General features: G+C 41.6%; 1 protein-coding gene across 1 annotated transcript in view; it reads left to right on the forward strand.

Annotated features, from left to right (window-relative positions):
- FRMPD2 (FERM and PDZ domain containing 2) overlaps positions 1-15,553 on the forward strand; it is an 89,787-nt gene extending 74,234 nt beyond the window's left edge. Inside the window, exons 25-29 of the mRNA XM_016142783.2 lie at positions 1,604-1,751; positions 3,429-3,643; positions 5,079-5,177; positions 9,558-9,901; positions 15,505-15,553. Coding sequence (XP_015998269.2) covers positions 1,604-1,751; positions 3,429-3,643; positions 5,079-5,177; positions 9,558-9,901; positions 15,505-15,553 — 855 coding nt within the window. The remainder of the gene's footprint in view (positions 1-1,603; positions 1,752-3,428; positions 3,644-5,078; positions 5,178-9,557; positions 9,902-15,504) is intronic.
- The last annotated feature ends 5,250 nt before the right edge of the window (positions 15,554-20,803 follow it).

Here is a 20,803-nt window from a genome sequence, read left to right on the forward strand (position 1 = left end):
TTCCAAGCAGAAAATTTCACCCCTATTTATTAGCCTTGAAAAACTCGACATTTACCTAGGTTCTAGAATCACACAGCTGAACAGAGCTTATGGAGTGAAGCCACTTTCTCCACTGGGCTCTGGCTGCCCCTTCACACCCTCTGGGTTAGCACTGACTAACCAGTGCTCCCACCTGCTCTCAGACCTTCTCACTAACCTGCTTTTGCACAGTGACCTCCACCCCAGTTCATACCATTTCTATTACACTATGTGATTACAGGCTACACTGTCCTGGGAATCCTTCCATTACAATAAGGTAGAAATTGAAGACATCAAGAGCTGGAGGCATTCATCCACCATGTACTCTTTATTTTGTGCAGTGCCCAGGCAGCATCTGGGTTTTACTACTCTGTATTCTGTCCCCTGCCTGAGGGTGGGGGCTTTTACTTGCCCTGGTGTCTTACACCATAGAGATCTAGAAGAATCCTTTTGGTAATTGGCAGTGACAGAAAGGATTCCTGGGGCCTCTTTTGACAACTTTTGCCTTCTTTCCCAAAACAGTCTTCTGGTTTGCAGTGATTTACTTATATTAACTTTTTACTTATATTTTGTTAACACATCTTGAGAACAGAATCATAATTTATTAGTGCTCTCTGTTCTTTAGACCTTTGCTAATTAACATGATTACAGAAGGTACATGGCTAGCCTACTGGCAGCAATGACAGGTAGGAATTTGCACTCTGGGATCATGGTCTTAGTGCTGAATGACAATTTCAGCAGAAGGATGTTGGTAGGGCCAAGTCCCCTGAGGGGAAGCTTGGCATTTCTAAAAAGTATCCAAGTGATGTCTAGCCACTGACTTGCTTTGGGTAACAAGAGTCAGAATGTGTGTGGAAGATGGGTAGAAATCAAACCGGAAGGAAAGGGGGTACAGACTTTCTTGGGCATGAGATACCATGTTAGGAGCTGAGACTCAAGCTGATGGGAAACATTGGAGAGTCTTAATCAAGAGCGTTGCATGTTCAATTTATGTCTTAGATTAATTCAAACATAGCCATGAGGAGGGTGTACTGCAGGAGCAGGAGGCAGGGTCCAGCAAGCCAAGGAGCTTACCACAGTCCAGCTGGGAACTGGCAAGAGAGGGAATAAAAGAACAGGTATCACTGGGGAGATGTTTCTGACGGAGAACATTCAAGCCTTAGAAACCAGATGGGTTATTTGGAACTCAGGAGGTGGGGAGCTGGACCATTGCAAGTGTTACCCCTGGAGTGTTAAGTTGAAGAATGGTTCCATGTTCTGATAGGGCAAATGCATGGAGAGGAGTGTGTTCAGCAGAATGAGGAGGGGAAAGTAAGGTTGAGTAAGGGGAAGATGATAAATTTGGCCTTGAGTACACTGAAATAGAGGTTCATGTATTACCCCAGGAGAATTTTTTCAACAGGCAGCCAGAAACGTGGCTCTGGATTTCCACAAATAGGCTAGCTTGGAGATTTTGATTTGAGATTCAAACAAATGAAGCAGCTACTGGAAGTATCAGAAAATTAAAAATCATTTGCAGAATGAAGGTAGATCCTCCCAGGTGCCATATGAAATATAATGTGAGTTTGTCCACTCATACTTTTAGGTTGCAAGACTGGTCTTAGAGAGAAGAGGACCCAGGACTGCACGGCAGTGTCCTTCTGTTAATAACAGGATGGGAGATGAATGCATGGCTGTTTCCTTGGCAACGGCCTTGCCTGGCAGGCCTGCAAGCTGTGTCTCAGTGACAGATGGTGAGAGGAGAGAGAATTGAATGATACTACTGTCATGTCATCCTGTGCTGCTTTTGAATTGTCAACTCAAAAGAAAAAGCAGAAGGCTTCCTCTGAGTTCTCAAAAGATAGCAGTGGCGGTCATGATGTGGCTGGCTTTCTGATGTGGTAGAAGCCAATCTCATGTAATATGTAATATGTTTCTGGAAAAGTTAACACATTGTTCCAAATGATTATGCCCTCAAACCTTCTGAAGTTTTTGGATCAGCTGCTAGAAAATTTGTTATAAGTATTTGGGAATGAAATTGGAGTGAAAGGTTCATGCATTTTCCAACCAAAGTGACACATTCCAGCAGAAATATTTGTAACTAAAGATCTGAGAAATGATGAAACAGGTAGAGAGAGAGATGCTTAGAAACTAGCCTCGTTATTGCATCATTAAAAAAAGCAGACCCCAATCAGTGTATAGGGACATTGTTGCCAATCTTCTGATGGGTTGTCTCTCTGCATGTCCCTGTGATTTTGTTTCCTGCTGGGAAAAGGTTTATTTCCTTAGGATATCATGATTTGGAGCTTACTCAGGTTTCAGTCCCTTTATAGAGATTTTCCAGAAGGTATCAGTCAGGTTGAACGCAAGGTGGCCATAGTGATTGATGAAGTAGAGAGGGAACATGTGAGCATAAAACAAATCTGCCCTCTTCCATTCCTCCTCTGTTAACTCTGGAGAGGAACTTTGAGAAACTGACTACAAAATGACTGAAGGGGCCAGATGTGGGAAAGATGAAATTGGTCATATGACATACTTGAAACTAAAAGCTTCTGATGCTTTCATTCTTGCCCCAAATCAATGTTCACAAGGCAGTACTCTGCCCCTCTATTGATTAATTTCCAGTTGAGCTGGTGAAGGCAAATGAGGGGAGGCTGAGAGGTCTCTTTGGCTGCCAGACTACCTAGGTCCCTGGGACTGTGTCCACCTTGGGTGCCCAGAGGCAGCTGTTTTAGTCTACATGGTTAAACAATACAGCAGCTAAAACATTTCCATAGAAATGGTCATAATTGTCTCTATAGTTGACTTATGCAAAATTTAGTTCCAAGTATATTTAAATGATTGTGGTTATAAAGGAGTACTAGGAATATATATGATACAAGCTTTACTAAATTACATGGCATATTATGTATGTCTATGAACTATATCTTTATATATAAACTTTGTTGATTATCTATAACTGCACTGTCAGATGATAGCTATTTGTCACATGTGGCTATAAAGTACTTGAAATGTGGCCAATCTGAATTGATAAAACACATTCTTGATTGCTAAAGACTTAGTTCATAAGATGAGTATAAAATATCTCATTAATATATTTCTGTATTGATTACAAGTTCAAATGGTAACATTTTAGAATATTGGGTTAAATAAACGATATTCAATTTATTTTACCTGTTTTTTCTTGCTTTTAAAAATGTAGCTATTTGAAAACTGAAATTACACATGTGGTTTGTATTTGCAGCTCACATTATATTGGACAATACTGATCTGTATGTAACATGTATAACAGACTCTGTCATAAAAATTAGCAAAATGAAATCTTTTTATGTAAACCAATTTACATAAAATCGACAGTTTGCATGTTGAGTCTGGTTAGTTTTACTTGTAATCTACTGAAGGATATATTTCATTTGCATCCCACAATACAGGTCCTAAGTTTGAAGTCAAACTGAAAAAGAATGCTAGTGGTTTGGGATTCAGTTTTGTGCAGATGGAGAGAGAGAACTGCAGCCACCTCAAGAATGATCTCGTGAGAATTAAGCGGCTCTTCCCAGGGCAGCCAGCTGAGGAGAATGGGGCCATTGCAGCTGGTGACATTATCCTGGCTGTGAATGGAAGGTCCACAGAAGGCCTCGTCTTCCAGGTGGGAGGCCTTGAATGATGCAGCCTGTGTGCAAGCTAATGTCAATCGTGTTTTTTGCAGGGCCACCCACCATGGGGAATACTCTGGGCTCTTGAAAATCATACCCAGAGCTTGGACTTTGATCGCACAAAGAGAACAGAACCTTCTCACATTTAATTTTCCATCTTAGTTCTTAAATATCTGACCTAGATTAAGCTTGGCTTCTAATTAGGTTCATAATAAAACTGAAGATAAAACCCCGGCTTTTGTGCTAGCTAAAGATCTCCTAACTCACATTCTGGGAGATGTGTGTGAGGGCTGAAGGGACTACATGGGGTTCCTTTCTGCTCTTCTTCTCCCTTTTCTACTGAATTTACAGGCTTTGATGCATAGCATTGCATTGGTTGCACTGTGTATGATAAAAATGTAGTTGAAAAAAGAGAATAAAATGCTTCCCAATGTTTATAGCACAAAAGCTCCATGAAATAGCATAAATATCAGTCAGGGTCTTGGCAGAAAGTCATTTGAAAAGAGATTGATAAAGGTGTAGGCAAAAGAGAGTATGGAGCCCTGGGGCTGGGAACAGGGGTACAGGTATCCACTGCCTCCCCAAGTCCAAAGGGATATGGAAAAGAACAATTATGCTGAATGGAGCAGACTCACTAACATGAGCTGTGACATTAGCTAGGGGTGCAGTCATCCTGTGACAACCCAACAGGAAGGAAGGCAGGAATGCAAACACCAACCTTTTTCTCCTCCTTGTCTTTGATCCCCACCCATGCTGGCATTGGGTGAGCCCAACAGGAAGCCTCACTGCAGTCTGCACAGGCCCACCTATAGAACACAGGGCAAACTGGATGAAGGAGAAGATGAGCTCTGGGTAACATGGGGAGAAGTAGACAATCCCAAGAACAGTGTATGTTTGGGTGGGGATGCCTTCATTAATTTAGCTTCAGATCCAAGAACAATTCTCTGAGAACCACAGGTGAGGGATTCCCAGGGCCTGAGCTGAGCCATGGCAGGAAGCTCAGGACTGAGGGTCAGGCTGCAGAAATTGGAGTGTGACACCTATATGATTGGTGGCCCTGAGATGAGGGGCTTGAAAGGAAAGGGAGGTTGAGAAAGAAAGTCACTTGTTTGAATTGTTGTCTGTCTGAAGAAAAGGTATCAGTATTGGCAGATGCTGCCATGAAAAGGCCCTGGGCAGACCCTGACCATTTTCAGCCCAGCCTCGGTGCATGACCTTCATTGAAGCTGCAAGATAGCAGCCTTGACTCCGCATACTCTGTCTGGGAAGTCAGGCCCACAGTGATATCCTTCAAAGTTCTCTGGACCTGAGAAACAAGTCAAGGTAGGGTGGAGTTGCCAGTGTTAGGGGGATAGTGGGAAACACAGAAGAGTAGACCCCATAGCCATTCCAGCCCCACATCTAACTGTAGAATTTGGTTTCTTGTAGGAGGTGCTCCATTTACTGCGAGGGGCCTCACAGGAAGTCACGCTCCTGCTTTGCCGACCCCCTCCAGGTGTGCTGCCTGAGATGGACCAGGGATGGCAGGTAAGATACAGTGCCCTTGATCTCGCCATATGCCTCATGTACCCCTTTTCCTATCTGGTGGGTCCTGAGAAGACCACCTTTGCTTTAGGTAGGGTTCAATGCCACTTTCTCTCTCTGGGGCAGGAAAATAGCTAGTCCCCAAACCTTAGTTGGTCAGTAACAAGATCATGAACTCCTATCCCTGCCTTTTCCTACCCCTCCCTGCTTCTGCTTCTCCTGACATTTGGATCTTCCTGTAGATGGTATGGATTTAGATTTTAGCCATGAGAGCTCTAGAGCCAGCCTTTCTGGTAGCCCAAGCATCAGAGAGGGGATACAAAAATCAGAGGGGAGAAAGGTAAGAATTTCCATTCAGGGAATGAAATGGAGAACAGGATGTATATTTACCCTCCTAAATTATGAATTAGACACATATCACCTAGTGCAAAGAAAAGAGCATGGGGACCAGGAAAATTCAGAGTTTTTATCCTGATGCCTATATTAGGTTCTCCAGAGAAATGGAACAAATAAGATGTGTATGTGTGTATGTACATATGTGTGCCAATAGCAAGTGCACATATATGGAGAGTGAGAGAGAGATTGAGAGGTTAAGAAGAGGAGAAGAGAAGAGAAATTTTAAGGAATTGGTTCATGCGATGTGGCAGCTGGCCAGTTTAATTCTGTAGAGCATCCTGGCAGGCTGGAAACCCAGAAAGTGTTGATGTTACAGCATAAATCTGGAGTCAGTATTCATTCTTTCTTGGAGATTTCAATATTTTTCTCTTAAAACCTTCAAATGATTGGATAAGGCCCACTACATTATGAAGGGTAATCTGCTTTATTCAAAATCTACTGATTTAAACATTACTCTTACATAAAATAAGCATTCCCAGAAATGTCTGACTAGTGTTTGACTATATAGCTGGGTACTGTGGCTTAACCAAATTAGCACTTAAAATTATCCATTAGAATGTCATCTGTTGAGTTCCCAGGACACAGACTCTGCAGCAGAGATTTGAGTGCAGGAAGTCATAGGACTGGCTCTTGGAACACCCCTGGGAAGGCGAGGGAAACAAGGATGGACAGAAGGGGAAAAAATATGGTACAGCTGCAAAGGGCCTCTGCTGATCCCACAGGGAATTCTGGAGCTGGGATGGCCTCTCAGAGCTGCATTGGGTGAGAGGTCAATTTTTGCACATGAAGATCAGGCCAAGGGGCTTTGTACATGTATTTTTGTTAAGATATCTAGGAAATTCCAGAGAAAAAGTTGTCCTCTGTCATAGAAAATAGTTCCACCCAAGAGAGGCCAGAAGAGCTTGGTAGGAGGGTTTAGGGTAAGAAATGGAGGGCATACTATAGCTCTCTTCCTACCTGGGACAAGTGAAAAAGAATTTTCATTCATGTGGCTTCAAAGGTCAGATTGATGATCAAGGAAAAAAGTAAGTTCATAACTAGAATAAACTACTTACGAGAAAGAAGTAGCTATACAAACATTTGGAATAAGATTATTCCAGACAGAAGGAATAGCAAAGGCAAAGACTTTAAGATAAGAGTGACCCAGATGGTTGATGGACAAAAAGATAACAATTGGTGACTGGACTGTGGTAAATAAGGAGAAGAAGTTGTAGAGGCAGTTGGGGCCACATTATGTAGGACCTTGTAGGTTTTTGTAATGCGCTGATTCCATCCTGGCTGCAACAGGAAATCACTGGAGAGAATGATGGTGAGAGGGTGAGGGGTTAAGCAGGAACATACCTTCATCTGATATATGTTTTAGAAAGATCACTCAGATTGCTGGTGGAGATGGATGAAGCTGGTAAGCCAGCAGTCTTTCAGGTATGATATTATTATGGCTTGGACTCAGGTTGTAGTTGAAGAGTTAGTAAGAAGTAATTAAATAGAGAATACATCTGAGATGTAGAGCCTATAGGATTACTTTTGGTTTAGATATGGTTATGTGGGAAGAAAACAAAGTTTGACTTGAACAACTGGATGAATGACGGTACCACTTACCAAGTTAGGAGGTGCTTAGAGCAGTTATAGTATATGGAGAAGAAGCAATAGTTCTCGATAGCATATAAAACTGAAGTATTATGGAACAGCCAGTGAAGATGTCTAGTAGGCAGTTATTTGTGGAGAATTAGTCAGGGCTGGAAAAAGGGGATTTATAAATTGTCAGCAAATAACACCATTTAGAGCCATGAAATGGATGATACCACCTTGGAAAAGAGTATAGGGAAAGTCAAGAAGAGGGCTGAGAAGTAAGCCATGGGACATTCCAACACTGAGAGGTCTAGTTCAAAGAAATCAGATACTAAGTGGGGCCGAGAAGAAGCTGGCCTGGGAGGTGGTAGGAAAATCAAGTAAAAATAGAGATCAGAGTGAACTTCACATTTAAGTAAAGTAAATGAGTAAAGGACACTCTCAAGAAGGATAAGGGACCAATTGTGTTGAATGTTACTGAGAGGTAGAGTGAAATGAGGACAGAGAATTGTCCTGTGGCTTTAGAAACCCTGATTAGAGCAATTTCAGTTGGGGACTAAATGATGGGGACAGAAGCCTGGTCAGAGTGGGTACAGGCAAAAGGGAGGGATACAGAAATAATGAGTGTAGGCACTAATTTGAAGAGCAGAGAAATTGGGTGGCTAGTGAAGGAGGATGTTGGGGTAGGGATACAAGCTAGTGAGTGGAATTTATAATGGAGGGATGAAGGATTCTTATCTGAATGTTCATTCTTACCACGAAGTAAGAGGTAAGGGGGTGGGTGGTGGTTGTTGGAGACTTGAAGAGAAAGAAAATGAGAAACAATTTAGAGAGCAGAGAGAAAATGAAATGAATTTACTAAGGAAGCAGAGAAAGATCTAGAAGTCCTGAGTGCCCATTTGACGTTGGCATGCATACATTTGGCATTAGTCATTGTCTTAGAAGCAGGTGCAAAGTCCACATATACATAGTGTCATTAACAATTGGAATTACAATACAACACCTGAGAGTAATATATGATGGAGGGAGAGAGGGGCAAGAAAATGGGAGCTCAAGGGTTTTTTTTTTGTTTTTAAGGGAGTGTTTATGGGGCAGACCATGGAATCTTAGTAGAGCAAAGAGAAAGTGAGAACATTGGTGGGTGGGATGGGAAATGATGGTGAAAAAGCAACAGGTCCATCCACTGGAAGCCTTGAAGAGGTCGAAGGATTGTTGGAAAGTAAGTACAGGGGATGATGAGCTGGAAGGAGAAGAGTGGGTAAAAATGATATTTTGGAGGTCTCCCAAGGAGTAAGAGAGAAAACATAATTGCTTTTCCTATTTATTTATTTTTTGCCTTATCCATTTAAAATTTTGATTTTTGGCTCACCTTTTATAATGTACTTTGTATATCAGTAGAGTCATAAGTGTTTATGATTTATAATTAAATAAAAGTACATATTTGGGGTTCCATCTCATCGTGGGGAGATGGAATCATACAGGTAAGGAGACAATTAGACTGGTGGGCAGAGTAAATATACCTCTATTATAGGTGAGGGTGCAGACAGTACCTCAGCCCTGTCTGGCTTGAAAGTCTATGCCCTGTATTACATCAGAGTTGTAGGTCATGGGTTGGAAGAGCTAAAAGATAATTTTCAGAGAAAATCACGACTCTCACATAGATATAAAATGAACACTTGTTAAAGATTTTATCTAATTCATTCAATGGGGGAACCAGGTAGATATTAAGATGGGGCAAAAGAGATTACAAAGAGCAACATGTTCATACAGAATTATGAAATAGCCCAGATCAATGAATACAGCTAGAGTCAGGTAATCCAGAGGTTGTACTATGGGCAGGCAATACATAATTTTCTACTGGAGTACAGATTTTTTTTTTCTATAGATAATTGAATGGAATTAGCACATCATAATAGGCCATCAAAATTAGAACCTAACAGGCCTAATCGGAATGTAAGCAGTTGAAGAAAATCAAATAATATTTGGAGAAGTAAGGAGGAGACCCAGAAAAGGGCATCATGATGGGGAAGGAAATGTGTCTATGAAAATGGACTATCTTGAAGATAAAAAAACTTAAAAAATATGTTTCCTATTGGAAAATGGAGTAAGAGTCATTGTTACTTCTGTTTCCATATTGTCTAAGTTTCTGAAACATTTTTTTTTATTAAAAAAGTAATACATTTATCAAGAGCTTCCAATGGCCCCAAGCTAAGGGGCTTAGAGATGGTAAAGTGTGTTGCCTAGGGCCAGTGGGAGCTGGAATTTTGGCAGAGGGAAGATGATCCAAGAGCCTATCTCTTAACTGCTCTGTTCTACAATTACATGAAAATAAAAACATTATTTTTTCAAAGAACTGATATTTATATTCTGTTCAGTATGTATCATGGATCTAATTATCTTTAGTATTTCTTTTAATAGACACCTGAGCTCTCGGCAGACAAAGAATTTACCCGGGCAACATGCACTGACTCAGAGCGGAGCCCCAGCCTAGATCAAGAGGACAGGTGGAGGGACAGTGTCTCCCCAGATGCAGGAGAAGGCCTGGGTCTCAGGCCAGAATCCTTCCAACAGGGCACCAGAGAAGCCCAGTGGGACCACGACACAGAGAGACCCTGGGCTACTTCTCTGATGCGTCCTGAGGATTCTCACCCTCATTTATGCAGACCGCACCAGGAAGTGGATTCTGGGGCATCAGCTACCTGTTTGGAAAAGGATGTGAGGCAAAACTGCTATTCAGTTTGTGATATCAGAAGACTTGAAAGGTAAGACTCACCACATTTGCAGACATTTTGTAACTTGTATGCATTTCATTGTTAGCAGTTATAATCAAGCAATCAATAACTGTGCTCAGATGCTTACTGGGCCCAGCACTTTTCTAGGCATTTGGAGGGGAGGTGAAAACAAGAGAAGCATAAGATCTGGAGTTGCTGTAACTATAGTTTGTGAACTTTTGGGAAAGCAAACGCCACCCAGGGGTCCTCCAATACCCTAGGCCTTAGAGTTTCTTTACGGAACACAAACTTTTGTCCTGCATCCCTCATGGCCTCTTGAAACGTTCTGGTAAGAAAGAACTTTCCTGTATACACCATCATTCCTATTGCTAACATGTTTTACAGTCACCACAAGCTTAAACACATCTACATTTTCAAAACCAGACTGAAATTCATTTTAATATTCATTTTTAACTTAAGTGTGCATTTTTGTGCCCATCTATCCCCCTGAGTATTTCCAGTTCTCAGTCTTGTCCTGATGGAAAACATATTATTTGATTCAGTATGACAGTATTTATTACAGATACCCAAGGTACATGGAGATCTGTGAGGAGCAGAGAGAAGGGTACAAATACCGAGAAAGGGTAAGAGGCCGCTCCTAGGCCTGTGCTAGCTAGATGCGTGGGCACAAACCAGGCAAATAATGAGGAACAATGGTTTGTGTTTGACACTGTATAAACCCAATGAGAATAAATGGCTCTTCTTTGTTGATTGTCTTAGAAGACTGACAAGGACAGATCTATAGGAACTGGTACGTGACATGAAGTATGAAGCAGCCGACATAATGCAATTAGGCAGGGTGAGATCTATGACTAACAAGAACCAGACATATGTTCCCTAAAAGTATTTGGAAACATTTTTTAAAGGATACTGTACTAGCCAAAGAAAAACCAACTAGTCTGCAAAGTAGAACAAAGTGGTTAAGCACATTCATCAGTGGTATTCATTTTATTGTCTGAAAATGCATAAACAAAATGTATTCTAGGCAGTAATTGATATGCTTGGTTAAATGATAAAGGGAATAATCTACAGAGGTTTACTCACAGACAATTATTAGTATGATCTTGCAGGAAACATAAAAGGAACTGTATTTCCTTGTAGGCACAGGACCACTCTTTTGGATTTTTAAAGGTTTTACTCCCACATTGGTTGGGGTGATGGACAGAGACCCTGAGAAACCCTGAGAACTAGATGATAAAGTAACTCTGGGTTTAGGTACAAGCCTGGATTTTGACTTGCCATGTGTCTTTAATCTAATATGGTTATCAGTTATTAATAACAATATATTTTTATTAATTATTAGTATAGGTAGTCACTGTTTCATTCATGGACTCACAGAATCTCAGAGTTTTTTTAATATAAAAATGATCTAATCCAACCTTGTAACCCATGTTGCAATCTGCTCTGTGACATCCCTCAAGTAGGGGACCTGCTTAGCTTGAAAATATCCAGGGATACAGAATTTGCTTTCTCTTGAGGAGTCCATTTTATCATCACGTAGTTGTTGATCAAAAAATGCTTTCTTATATGAAGGTGAAATCTGCCTTTCTCCACCTCTTACTTATAAGTCCTGATACCTATTTCCTCCCATCTTTTTGTCATTCCATTTTTTGCAAGAAATATCACATCATTTAATTTTTCTGAATCAAACTAAATTTGGCTTAGTGTACCTACTTGCAGGAGTATACCAGATGTCCAAACCCTGCCATCTTTGGAGGCAGTTTTTCCTTCCTCGAGTTACACAAGAGTCCTAACAGCTTGTCCAGAGCATTCTGGTGAGGTCTCTTATCTTCAGTCCATTATGGTTACTGCCTCATGCTCATTGCCTACACCTCCTGGTCCGTGGAGCTAGGGCACTGGCTCCCCTCACAGCCAACTCCTTCCCCTTACACTTGCCTCCCGAGATCTTGGTGATGGCAGTGTTCTGCCTCCCCACATTTCCTGGCTTGACTTTTACTGTGATTTTTTTCTCTCCCAGTCAGAAATTTTTCTTCTCTCTGAAGGTAGGACTCTCTTTTAACGGACATTAGCTTGCATTTGGTGTGCACATAGTGACTGTCCCCTACAGGAAGGAAAGCATGGCTCATGCCCAGCAGTCACAGAACACAGTTCCCCCAGCTCTGGTGTAGGACAGAATTAGGATTTCAAAGTGGGCTTATGGCTTTTTGCATACTCCTCCCCACTCCCACTTAGAATGTCTGCAGCTTAGTTCTAAGGTGGCTGGCCCAGGTAACTGCCTCTTTGTTTCTGACATCTGTGGGTAAAACTCGCTATCTGCAGTTTAGAACAAAAAGGGCAAGGTATTGTAATTGCCCTCCTTATGATATAACCTTGGTTTCAGGTTTCCACTTACTAGTGTGCCTGGAGAGTTGACATTTCTGGGCTTGAGACTTCTCAAGTATAAACGAAGACTTTGATAATTCCACAGGGTGCTGTGCAGGTCAAAAGAAATAACAATGTAGAGTGCTATTACAGTGCCTGATGCACAGCAGGAACCCAACATAAGTCAGTGGTTTTTTTCCCTTTCTTGCATTATTTCCAGCTTAAAAACAGGTCCATCAGTTGAAATTCCCAGCAAATTGTCAAAACGTGCCATATGACAGGTGGCTACTTCCTACAGCTATATGGCTGCCAGTACCCTAGCACCTCAGAGTGTACATGGGGGAGATGAGATCTTACTTTTCTTCCCTGTTCTTTTATTTTACCACATCGTATATATGGCGACTCTACCCTATAGTAGTAGATCTTTATAAAGCATGATATAATAAAGCATGTTCATGGAGGAGCAGTGGAATTGTATGCCTGCCAGAGGGGGGACTGGTAATTGGCTGGAATTGGCAAGGTTAGTTTCCAAAGTTAGGAAATAAGGTGAAAATCACATCAAGGCACATTACTCTTGAACATGACTTTGGAAGATGTGATGTCCCCCTACCCTTGGTGTGGGAGCAAATGTCTTTTTCTTTAGTTGAACCTCAGACGAAGTCTGATGGCTTTCACTTATGGGCTGTCTGAAAATGCTTATCTTTCAATGTTGGCCTTAGAGGAATGAAGGGATGGAAGATTTAAGTTACCCACTCATGTCCACTTCAGGGCTTATACTCATTGAGTGGAAAGTTGGTCATTGCAAAATGTTTCGGGTTGTTTCCCACTCCAATCTTTCTCTATCTATCTTTCTCCCTCTCCCTTCCTATCTTTCTCTATCTCCCTCTCTCTCAAATTCCCTCTTATTCTCCCCTCTCCCCAGCACATATAGTTAAGTTCATGTAATTAAAATGCATGTAGTTTTAGAAATGATCATTTAGTGAAAGAGATGATAGAAGTTTTCATAGTCATTTAAGAATGCAAAATGAAGCCAGAGTCCTTGAAATGAACCCAAAGTTACTGTATGCCTTCTGGGGAAGGAGAGCACTGTTCCTGGAATAGCAAACGACAACGATTAGAAGCCTAAAGTTCTATGTGGTACCAGGTATGACATCAGAGCAACTGGCTGAAGGATGAATGAGGCTGCCAGGTAAAGGCTCTTGATCAGATGGGAGGATACAGGAGACACCTGTGAAGGCCTGCTCTGGAGTCAGAGTGTGACTGAAAGGAGTGAAGCAGATGCCTGGCCAAGAATAGCAGTAGTCTGACACAGCAGAGAAAAGCCTGTGACAGGCTGGGCTTGGGTGCTGCCTTTAGCAGGATTCTCTCTACACACTTACAGGCTCCCAGGGGAAAACATCCATCCCATACACACCTAACCAGGCACACCACTCTAACGATTCCTAAATATTGATCTCCAGCTCAGGATCATCATTTGAGCTTCAAACCTAGTAGTCCACTGGACTTTTCCACTTGATGTCTTAGAGACACGGCAAACCCCACCTGTTAAATGCTTAACTCAGAGCTGGCAGGAGCATTGGCCCTAAGCTGCCTGCTACAATAACCAGGGCTAACAGGGACATTGGGTGGGACCTGGTGCTGGAGAACTGGAGAGGGCTGAACCTCATATGAAGACACAAAACCTGACCTTTTTGCAGATTTAACCATAGTAAGGAGGGCAATTACAATACCTTGGTATTTTAGGCCTTAAATGCTGTCTACTCATTTAACTTATCTTCCTGGAAGGCAGACATGATTTTGGGGGCCTAAGTCTCTTACGGACAGCTGTCCAGGGAAGTTTGGCCCAGTGTTTTTCCACTCTCAGTAAATACCCTGTAACGAGTAAAGGCTTCAGCATGTTTTCAATGACCTTAGAACTGTATTGGGATTATGTTCCTTAAAAGTAGTCACTGAAAAGTTGGGGGCAGGTCTTATTCCAGGGCCCTGCCAGCTTACGTAGGGAAAGTGGTTGGACAGGGTGCCCAAGGGGTCTCCAGATTCTCCCCAGGTATCACCGGTCTGTAAAAGGCTCCTTGGTAGGGAGGGAACGAGGTCCTTAAATGTGGAGGACAATAGAATGCTCTGAGAAAACTGGTCCTCTTTGGCTCTAGATAGGAGACTTGCTACATTATCTCTAGATGCCCTGAGCTGGCTTTGAGCCCTCTTTACTCAGCTTGTCCACCTGCCAAAACATCTAGTCTTGCTCTAAAGCAATGCCACCATCCTTATTAACTTCCCCAAGTCTCCAAGCCTTGCCCCTTGCATGAAATAGGCTCTGTCTTGGGGCTCTCATAGACCTTGATGTATCTCTTTTTACCTTCCTCACCTTTCTCCACACCTACATTCAGATCTCAAGGGCAGCCTGGTGGCATATGTCAGAGGGCAGATAGAAAGGCGGTCAATTCTTCCTAACTTGCAATGCAATGATAGCTAGGATTTCACCCTGGAGGCCATCAAGTGTCCTAGGGATCTCTGACCCTTGCCTCTTAGTTTTTCTATCAAGGCAAGGCCAGTAGCTGAAGCCCCAAACCAAACCTAGAGATCAAGGAGGTTATTAGAAAGGTTAGTAAAGCATGGTAGTAGGAGTTGAGGTGTGGACAGTCAGGCACTGCAGTGGCTGATGGGCGTGTGTTGCCACTGGCTTCCTCTTGGTGTGGAAGGAGAAAGAAGCCTGTTGCTTGGGGAGCATGGGGGTGGGGCATGCGAAGGGCCTAGGCAACAGGCTAGAGTTCCCATTTTTTAACCAAACTTCCATGGTGTTTCCTCACTATGTTTATAGGAAAACACAGTTTCTTTACAATTTGGTAAAGTACTTTAAGGTTTTAAACCAATTTTCCCTCAAAGTGCTTAATGATTTTGAAATTCTGGTTTCTTAACGTGAATGTTCCTCTTTGGCCCTTGTAGCATACAGTTTCCTTATATACATGTGAATGTGTGTATATTTACATATACCCTGTAACTCTCGTGTGCAGAAAAAATCTTATTGACAATAAAACTCAGGTTGGGACAGATAGTCTGGCTCTACTGGGGATGAAGACAGGCTCTATGGGTGTTTGGGGGGCTTGTAGCTATTAGCTATTGGGAGGTGCCAGAGCTGATTTTAAGGGAAGGGAAATGGAGGTCAGGGGACAAATAACAAAGACAACCCATTGATATGGGGGTGGAAAAGGAGAATGATGAACCAAGATTCTTGTATTCAGTAAAAAAACTAAATCTGTGTGCATTTCTTTTAGATTTTCCTACTCATCATCTCTAACCAGCCTTTCGACAGATATTTTCTGAGCACTTTTCTCTGAATGCTTGAAACTGTGTGAAATGCTCTTCCATCTGCATCAACTGCTCTTTCTAATCAAAAAGCATGCATGGTGACCTTGGGTAGCCTCTAGAAGGCTACTCTTTCATGTTTCTCTGTCTTCATCGCCAGACAATGAGCCTCACTGTTCATCTGCCTCTTGTGGGGAGTAAATGTCATTCCAGCTGGCTGCTTCTAAATGGACACTTTTTCAGCACTCAGAAAAGAACCTGATATTTGCACAAAGTGCTTTGAAGTTCACCTGGTTGAGTTGCTCCCAGTCTCCTGCTTTAGCCCTTTCCATCTAATTCTTCTGTTGACATAATCATAACCAAAGTAGTAATAATGGCATCTACTTCCTGAGACCTTACCCTGTACCAGAAACCATGGATAGCTATATCAGAATTATTTAAGTATTCCAACATTCTATAAGTTTCTTGATCTTCCCATTTTTTTTTTTCAGATGAGAAAGCTGAGGTCCCAGAGGAGTTAATAAACTTGCTCAAGGTCTAAGTGACTCCCCATGTAAACTCTGCCCTAGAACTGGGTTATAGATTTGCTTTCAATGCCATGCCCTTTGGAAAGTCCCCCATGGTAAGGGGGCTTGGTAAGGAGCTTCTCCTGCTCCCATAATGTTTTATGTTGCCTCTTCCATAGCCCTTAACTACGGATTGTGACATTTATTCACTGCTCACACTTTTCCATTAATTTGGGGGCTTCTCAAGGACAAGGGTCATGCCTTATTCACTGTTCACCCCCTGATCCCAGAGCAGTCCCTGACAAGAACTGTTTGAACCCTGGTTGGCTCTCCTGTGATGTGTCATGATGAAAATCCTAAAAAGCAAGGGAAAGTGGGGAGAGAAATTTCTGATCAATGCTGGATGATACATGAGTTTCCATTTTCTAGTCCTGATTTTGACAGGGATGATGAGGAAAGTGGCATATGCCATCCACCTGATGCCCTTTCTCCCACCATGGAAGATGAATAGTAAGATGATAGTAAGATACATATCAACTAACTGTACATAAGAAGACCAGCTACCCTGTGCAGACTGTTTAGAAGCAGATTCAGGGACCATTTCCCTGCCACAGTTCTGTTCTTGGGGTGCTCTCTCAGAGTCTTTGCCTCTAGCAGTCTCCTATGTTATCGAGAGTGGATGGGAAGACCTAGAGGACCCAGATGAAGGCATTTCAGGTGGGTATCACTTTGTGTGGGTGGAGCGAGGCCAGGCTGAGTTCTTCTAGTGGGGGTCTGTGTTTTTAGCCCATTTTGGCTGGCCGATGGTCCTGGGGCATCACTGCATCCCCCTCACATCCCCTCTGGGGGATCACACACCATCATGGCAGATGTTTTCACTGAGCACTTACCATGTCTGTAACGACAACCCTATAAGATAAGATTATTACCATTCCAGTTTTACATATGACATTTGGGACTTTCCCAGGGGTCATATAGTAAATAAGTGACAGAATCAGGATTCAAACCCAGGTCTCCCACACCACGGACCAGTGTTCAGTGCTGTCCTCTGCTGCTTCCAGCACCGTCTGGGTATATCATCTTTCCCCAGGTGTCTCTCCTTTGGTGGGCTGCTTGTAAAGTACTTATTTCTGTTTCATCTGCTCCTTCATGGTCCTGGGCTTGCTATATTTGTGAGGACAGTTTTGTTATCATGTAACGTGGCCCTTCTTGCTGAGTCACTGTGGTTCATTCAACATAGCAAACTCTTTCTTGATAAAGAAAGGCCAACTATTAACACAAGATGCTGCTAGAAGTTGAGACTAGATCATCAGGCTGGGGTCAAATCATACTGATGAAGACATGTGAGGAGTAAGTGTAACAAAAACTGTCAGACTAGGAGTAAAGTGGATTAAACTCTTGACAGGTTGCTAAACAACCCAACTTTCTGTTAAAATACCTACAACATAATTAGTTCCAGTATTTTAAAAAATGCCGAATGTTCAAGAAACTTTCACATAAACACATTTTCAAGGTGCATTGAAATTTATTGAGGCACTGGTTCATGAAGATTCAGCTATAATTGAAACACACTTGTTCACTTTAACTCCACTGTGTCCCAGCTACATTTTTTTGCCACAAATGATTGAACTGGATTTTTAGAGGACAGTGGCAGCCAAACTGATAAGGCGGGGTAGATACGTGAAATTCAAATATGACAAAAGGGCCGGTTCTTATCTGAAATGGAAGCAACAAATTAATAGAGGGGATGACAAGTTAATGGAGGCCTTGAAGACCGTGCATATCATTTATGGGGACGTTGCATACTCTAACAACCTTGGGAATGATACATTATGGATTCACAAAAGTGTTGAGCATGCAAGAGTGGCTTATGTGTGGAAGGGAATCTTCTGGAGAGGACTTATCAGGGTTGGGGAGCTAAGAGAAGATAGAGTCAGCAATGCTTTGGGGACCTACAGGGAAGCAACTAAGGAACACGAGTATCAGTAATTATGAAATGTCCCATGAGATCTACAGTACCTTGGAGGGAGGCTGTGGAGAAGAGTAGTGACAGCAGGGGTTTGTGGTTGGAGAGGCTCAGACTCCATCACTCACTAGCTGGGTCACCTGCAGCAAATAGCTTTTAAACCATCTAGGACTTAGCTAACTGACTGCCTAATGGGAATAACAAAAGCCCGCTCATGCTCTTGTTGTAAGATTTAGAAGACAATGAGTATCAAGTGTTTAGCACACTGTAGTAAGGACACAAAGGTGTAAGATATTTTTAATATTAATCATAAAGAAGGAAATAACTTCAGTGAGATGATGTAATCTTATGAATGCATTCAAACCTGTTGGTTTTTTCCCCATGCAGACAAAGGAACTAGGCAGTCAGACTTGTGCCTTCACATGAGGAATGAGATGGGGAAGGGGAGAGGTAGTGATTTATGACAAGACTGTTCAGTGGGTCTGGGGTGGACTGACTAGCCTGCAGCTATGCATGGCTTAGAATATAGTTAGGCTGAGTTCTGAGACAGTCACTTATCCTTTCCTGTTGATGGAAGACAGGTGTGCAGGTTTGAGTTCTTAGCTTGGGCTCCATTGAGCAATCTACAAATGCGTTTAAAGGCATCCATGGTCCTCCACATTTAGAATGTTGACTTGTGTGGTTCTTTTGGAAAAAGCAGCTCTTAACACTCATCAAATTCTCTAAGTGATCCATAACCCCCAAAAGATTAAGGACCTCTGTTGTATATATTTTTGATCTCATCCTGGAAGTGGGGAGAAGTCTGGATGAAATAGAGAAGACAATAATAGTGCATAGGTAGTTTCTATAAATTATTTAATTTAATCCTCACATTGAATTTGAATAGTATTATTATTTCTTTTATGAACAATGCTTAGAAGGTTTATTTAATTTTTCTAAGATCGTACAGCTAGGAGGAGTAAATTCACACTGCATCTACCTGGTTCTACTTTTGGTGCATTTTTACATTTCCCCCAAGAATGTGTCTTTTCATGTGGACTTGTATAACACACACGTCTTTCCATCATGTCATGAACCCTACCTTTTCCCTTACATAATATTCTTCTCTAATGAGGCTAAAACAAGCCCTGTTGTCCAGTAGGATTAAAAGGCAATGCAACTGTTCTGTTTAGGGAAGGCTGCCAGCAAAATGGCAAGGCCATCAAATAAAAGCTACTTATTGTTTTAGGTAAACACAATCTCCTGAGGCAGAACCTGAGGGTTTCTGCATGGACATTCTTTTAATTGTGATCACATGGAAGATCCTTCAGATGTTCTTGGCTCAGAGAATGTGCCCATAGGTTCCACCAACGGGAAAGAGGAGATGCTTAAGAGGGTGACCTGGAATGAAGGGTCTGCTCCAGCTTTTAAGAACTAACTTTGAAAAGATCACACTTCTGAGACTCATTTTGGATAGTGGCCATGACCTCTCTTCGGTCTTGGGGTTTACATCAAGTAAAGCTCTGTGTGTGTGTGTGTGTGTGTGTGTGTGTGTGTGTACCCTTGCACTCATGGCTGGAGAGTAGAGGGGGCGTTTCTCCTTGTAAAAGAAGAGAACCAAACTTCTACATCAAGATAAACCAGGATAAGGCAAGGTCTTGTGTTGCACTGGTACACACTTTCTAAGACAGATACAATATTCCAGTTAGTACCTTTTAGTTCTCCCTTAGTTGAAGGAGTTTTCATGGTTTTCAAAGTGCCCCTAATTTCCTTAAAGGAATATGCTAAGGGTCTTGGCTCAAATGCCATGATAGTGTGTTTTGGCATCTTTCTGTGTTCTTCATATGCGACTCCATATGGGTATAAATTCTTTTGAAAGTGTTTTCTTTTGGGACTCAGCCACCTGATTCTAAAGATTATATGAAGGAAAAATAGGACAGGAACAGTATCTAATAAAAAAGGAAGAGTGAGGTGGCAGATCTAGCATTACCAGGTATTAGACATATAGCCAACACCATACCAAAAAACTAAAACCATGTGGGATTAGCAAATGCACAAAAGAAATAGACTTGATGGACTACAGTGTGAGCCATGGAACACACTCAGAACTATATAATGGGTGTCACATGGCAGTCAGTGTCTCAGCATGGTGGAGAACAACTTCATAGAGAGAACAGGGATGATTGAAAAAGATGATTTAGATTCTAAACTATTCATCTACTAAATTTAAGTTGATGAAATGCAAAAAAAAAAAAAAAGACATCAGAAAAAGCCCTTAGAAAACAGATTCTAGTGTATCACATCTACAGAGGAATAGTAAACTTAACTTTGGCTTACAGTAATAGATAAAATGCATAACGAAGAAGAACTACAGAGTTGATTATATTGAAATAGCAATGATAAAATTAGTGTAAAACTAGGAGCAATAGGTTGGGAAACCATTTACATAATTGTGAATCCTGATTAATATCTATAATATTTATAAAGCACATTAAAATGTTTTATAGATTAATAAAAGATTTCAATAGACAATGTATATAATAAAATACATATGGTGGACAAACTCATTCTAATCAAAATAATGTCAATGTACTCATTTACATTCACCATATTTGGAAAATTTAAAAATACGATCTAATTTTGGAAAAATTTTGGTGAAGCTGACATACTCAGAAATAGTAAAAGCCATTAAAATGCTTATGTCCAATGACCTAACAATGTCATTTCTGAGAATTTATCCCAGAGAAATAATTTAGTATCAGAAAAAAATCTGTTGTTTTAAGATATTCATTACAGTGCTCTCAGAAAAAATAGCAA

This window comes from Rousettus aegyptiacus, unplaced genomic scaffold (genome assembly GCF_014176215.1).
Source record: "Rousettus aegyptiacus isolate mRouAeg1 unplaced genomic scaffold, mRouAeg1.p scaffold_m13_p_6, whole genome shotgun sequence".
Taxonomy (NCBI): Eukaryota; Metazoa; Chordata; class Mammalia; order Chiroptera; family Pteropodidae; genus Rousettus; species Rousettus aegyptiacus.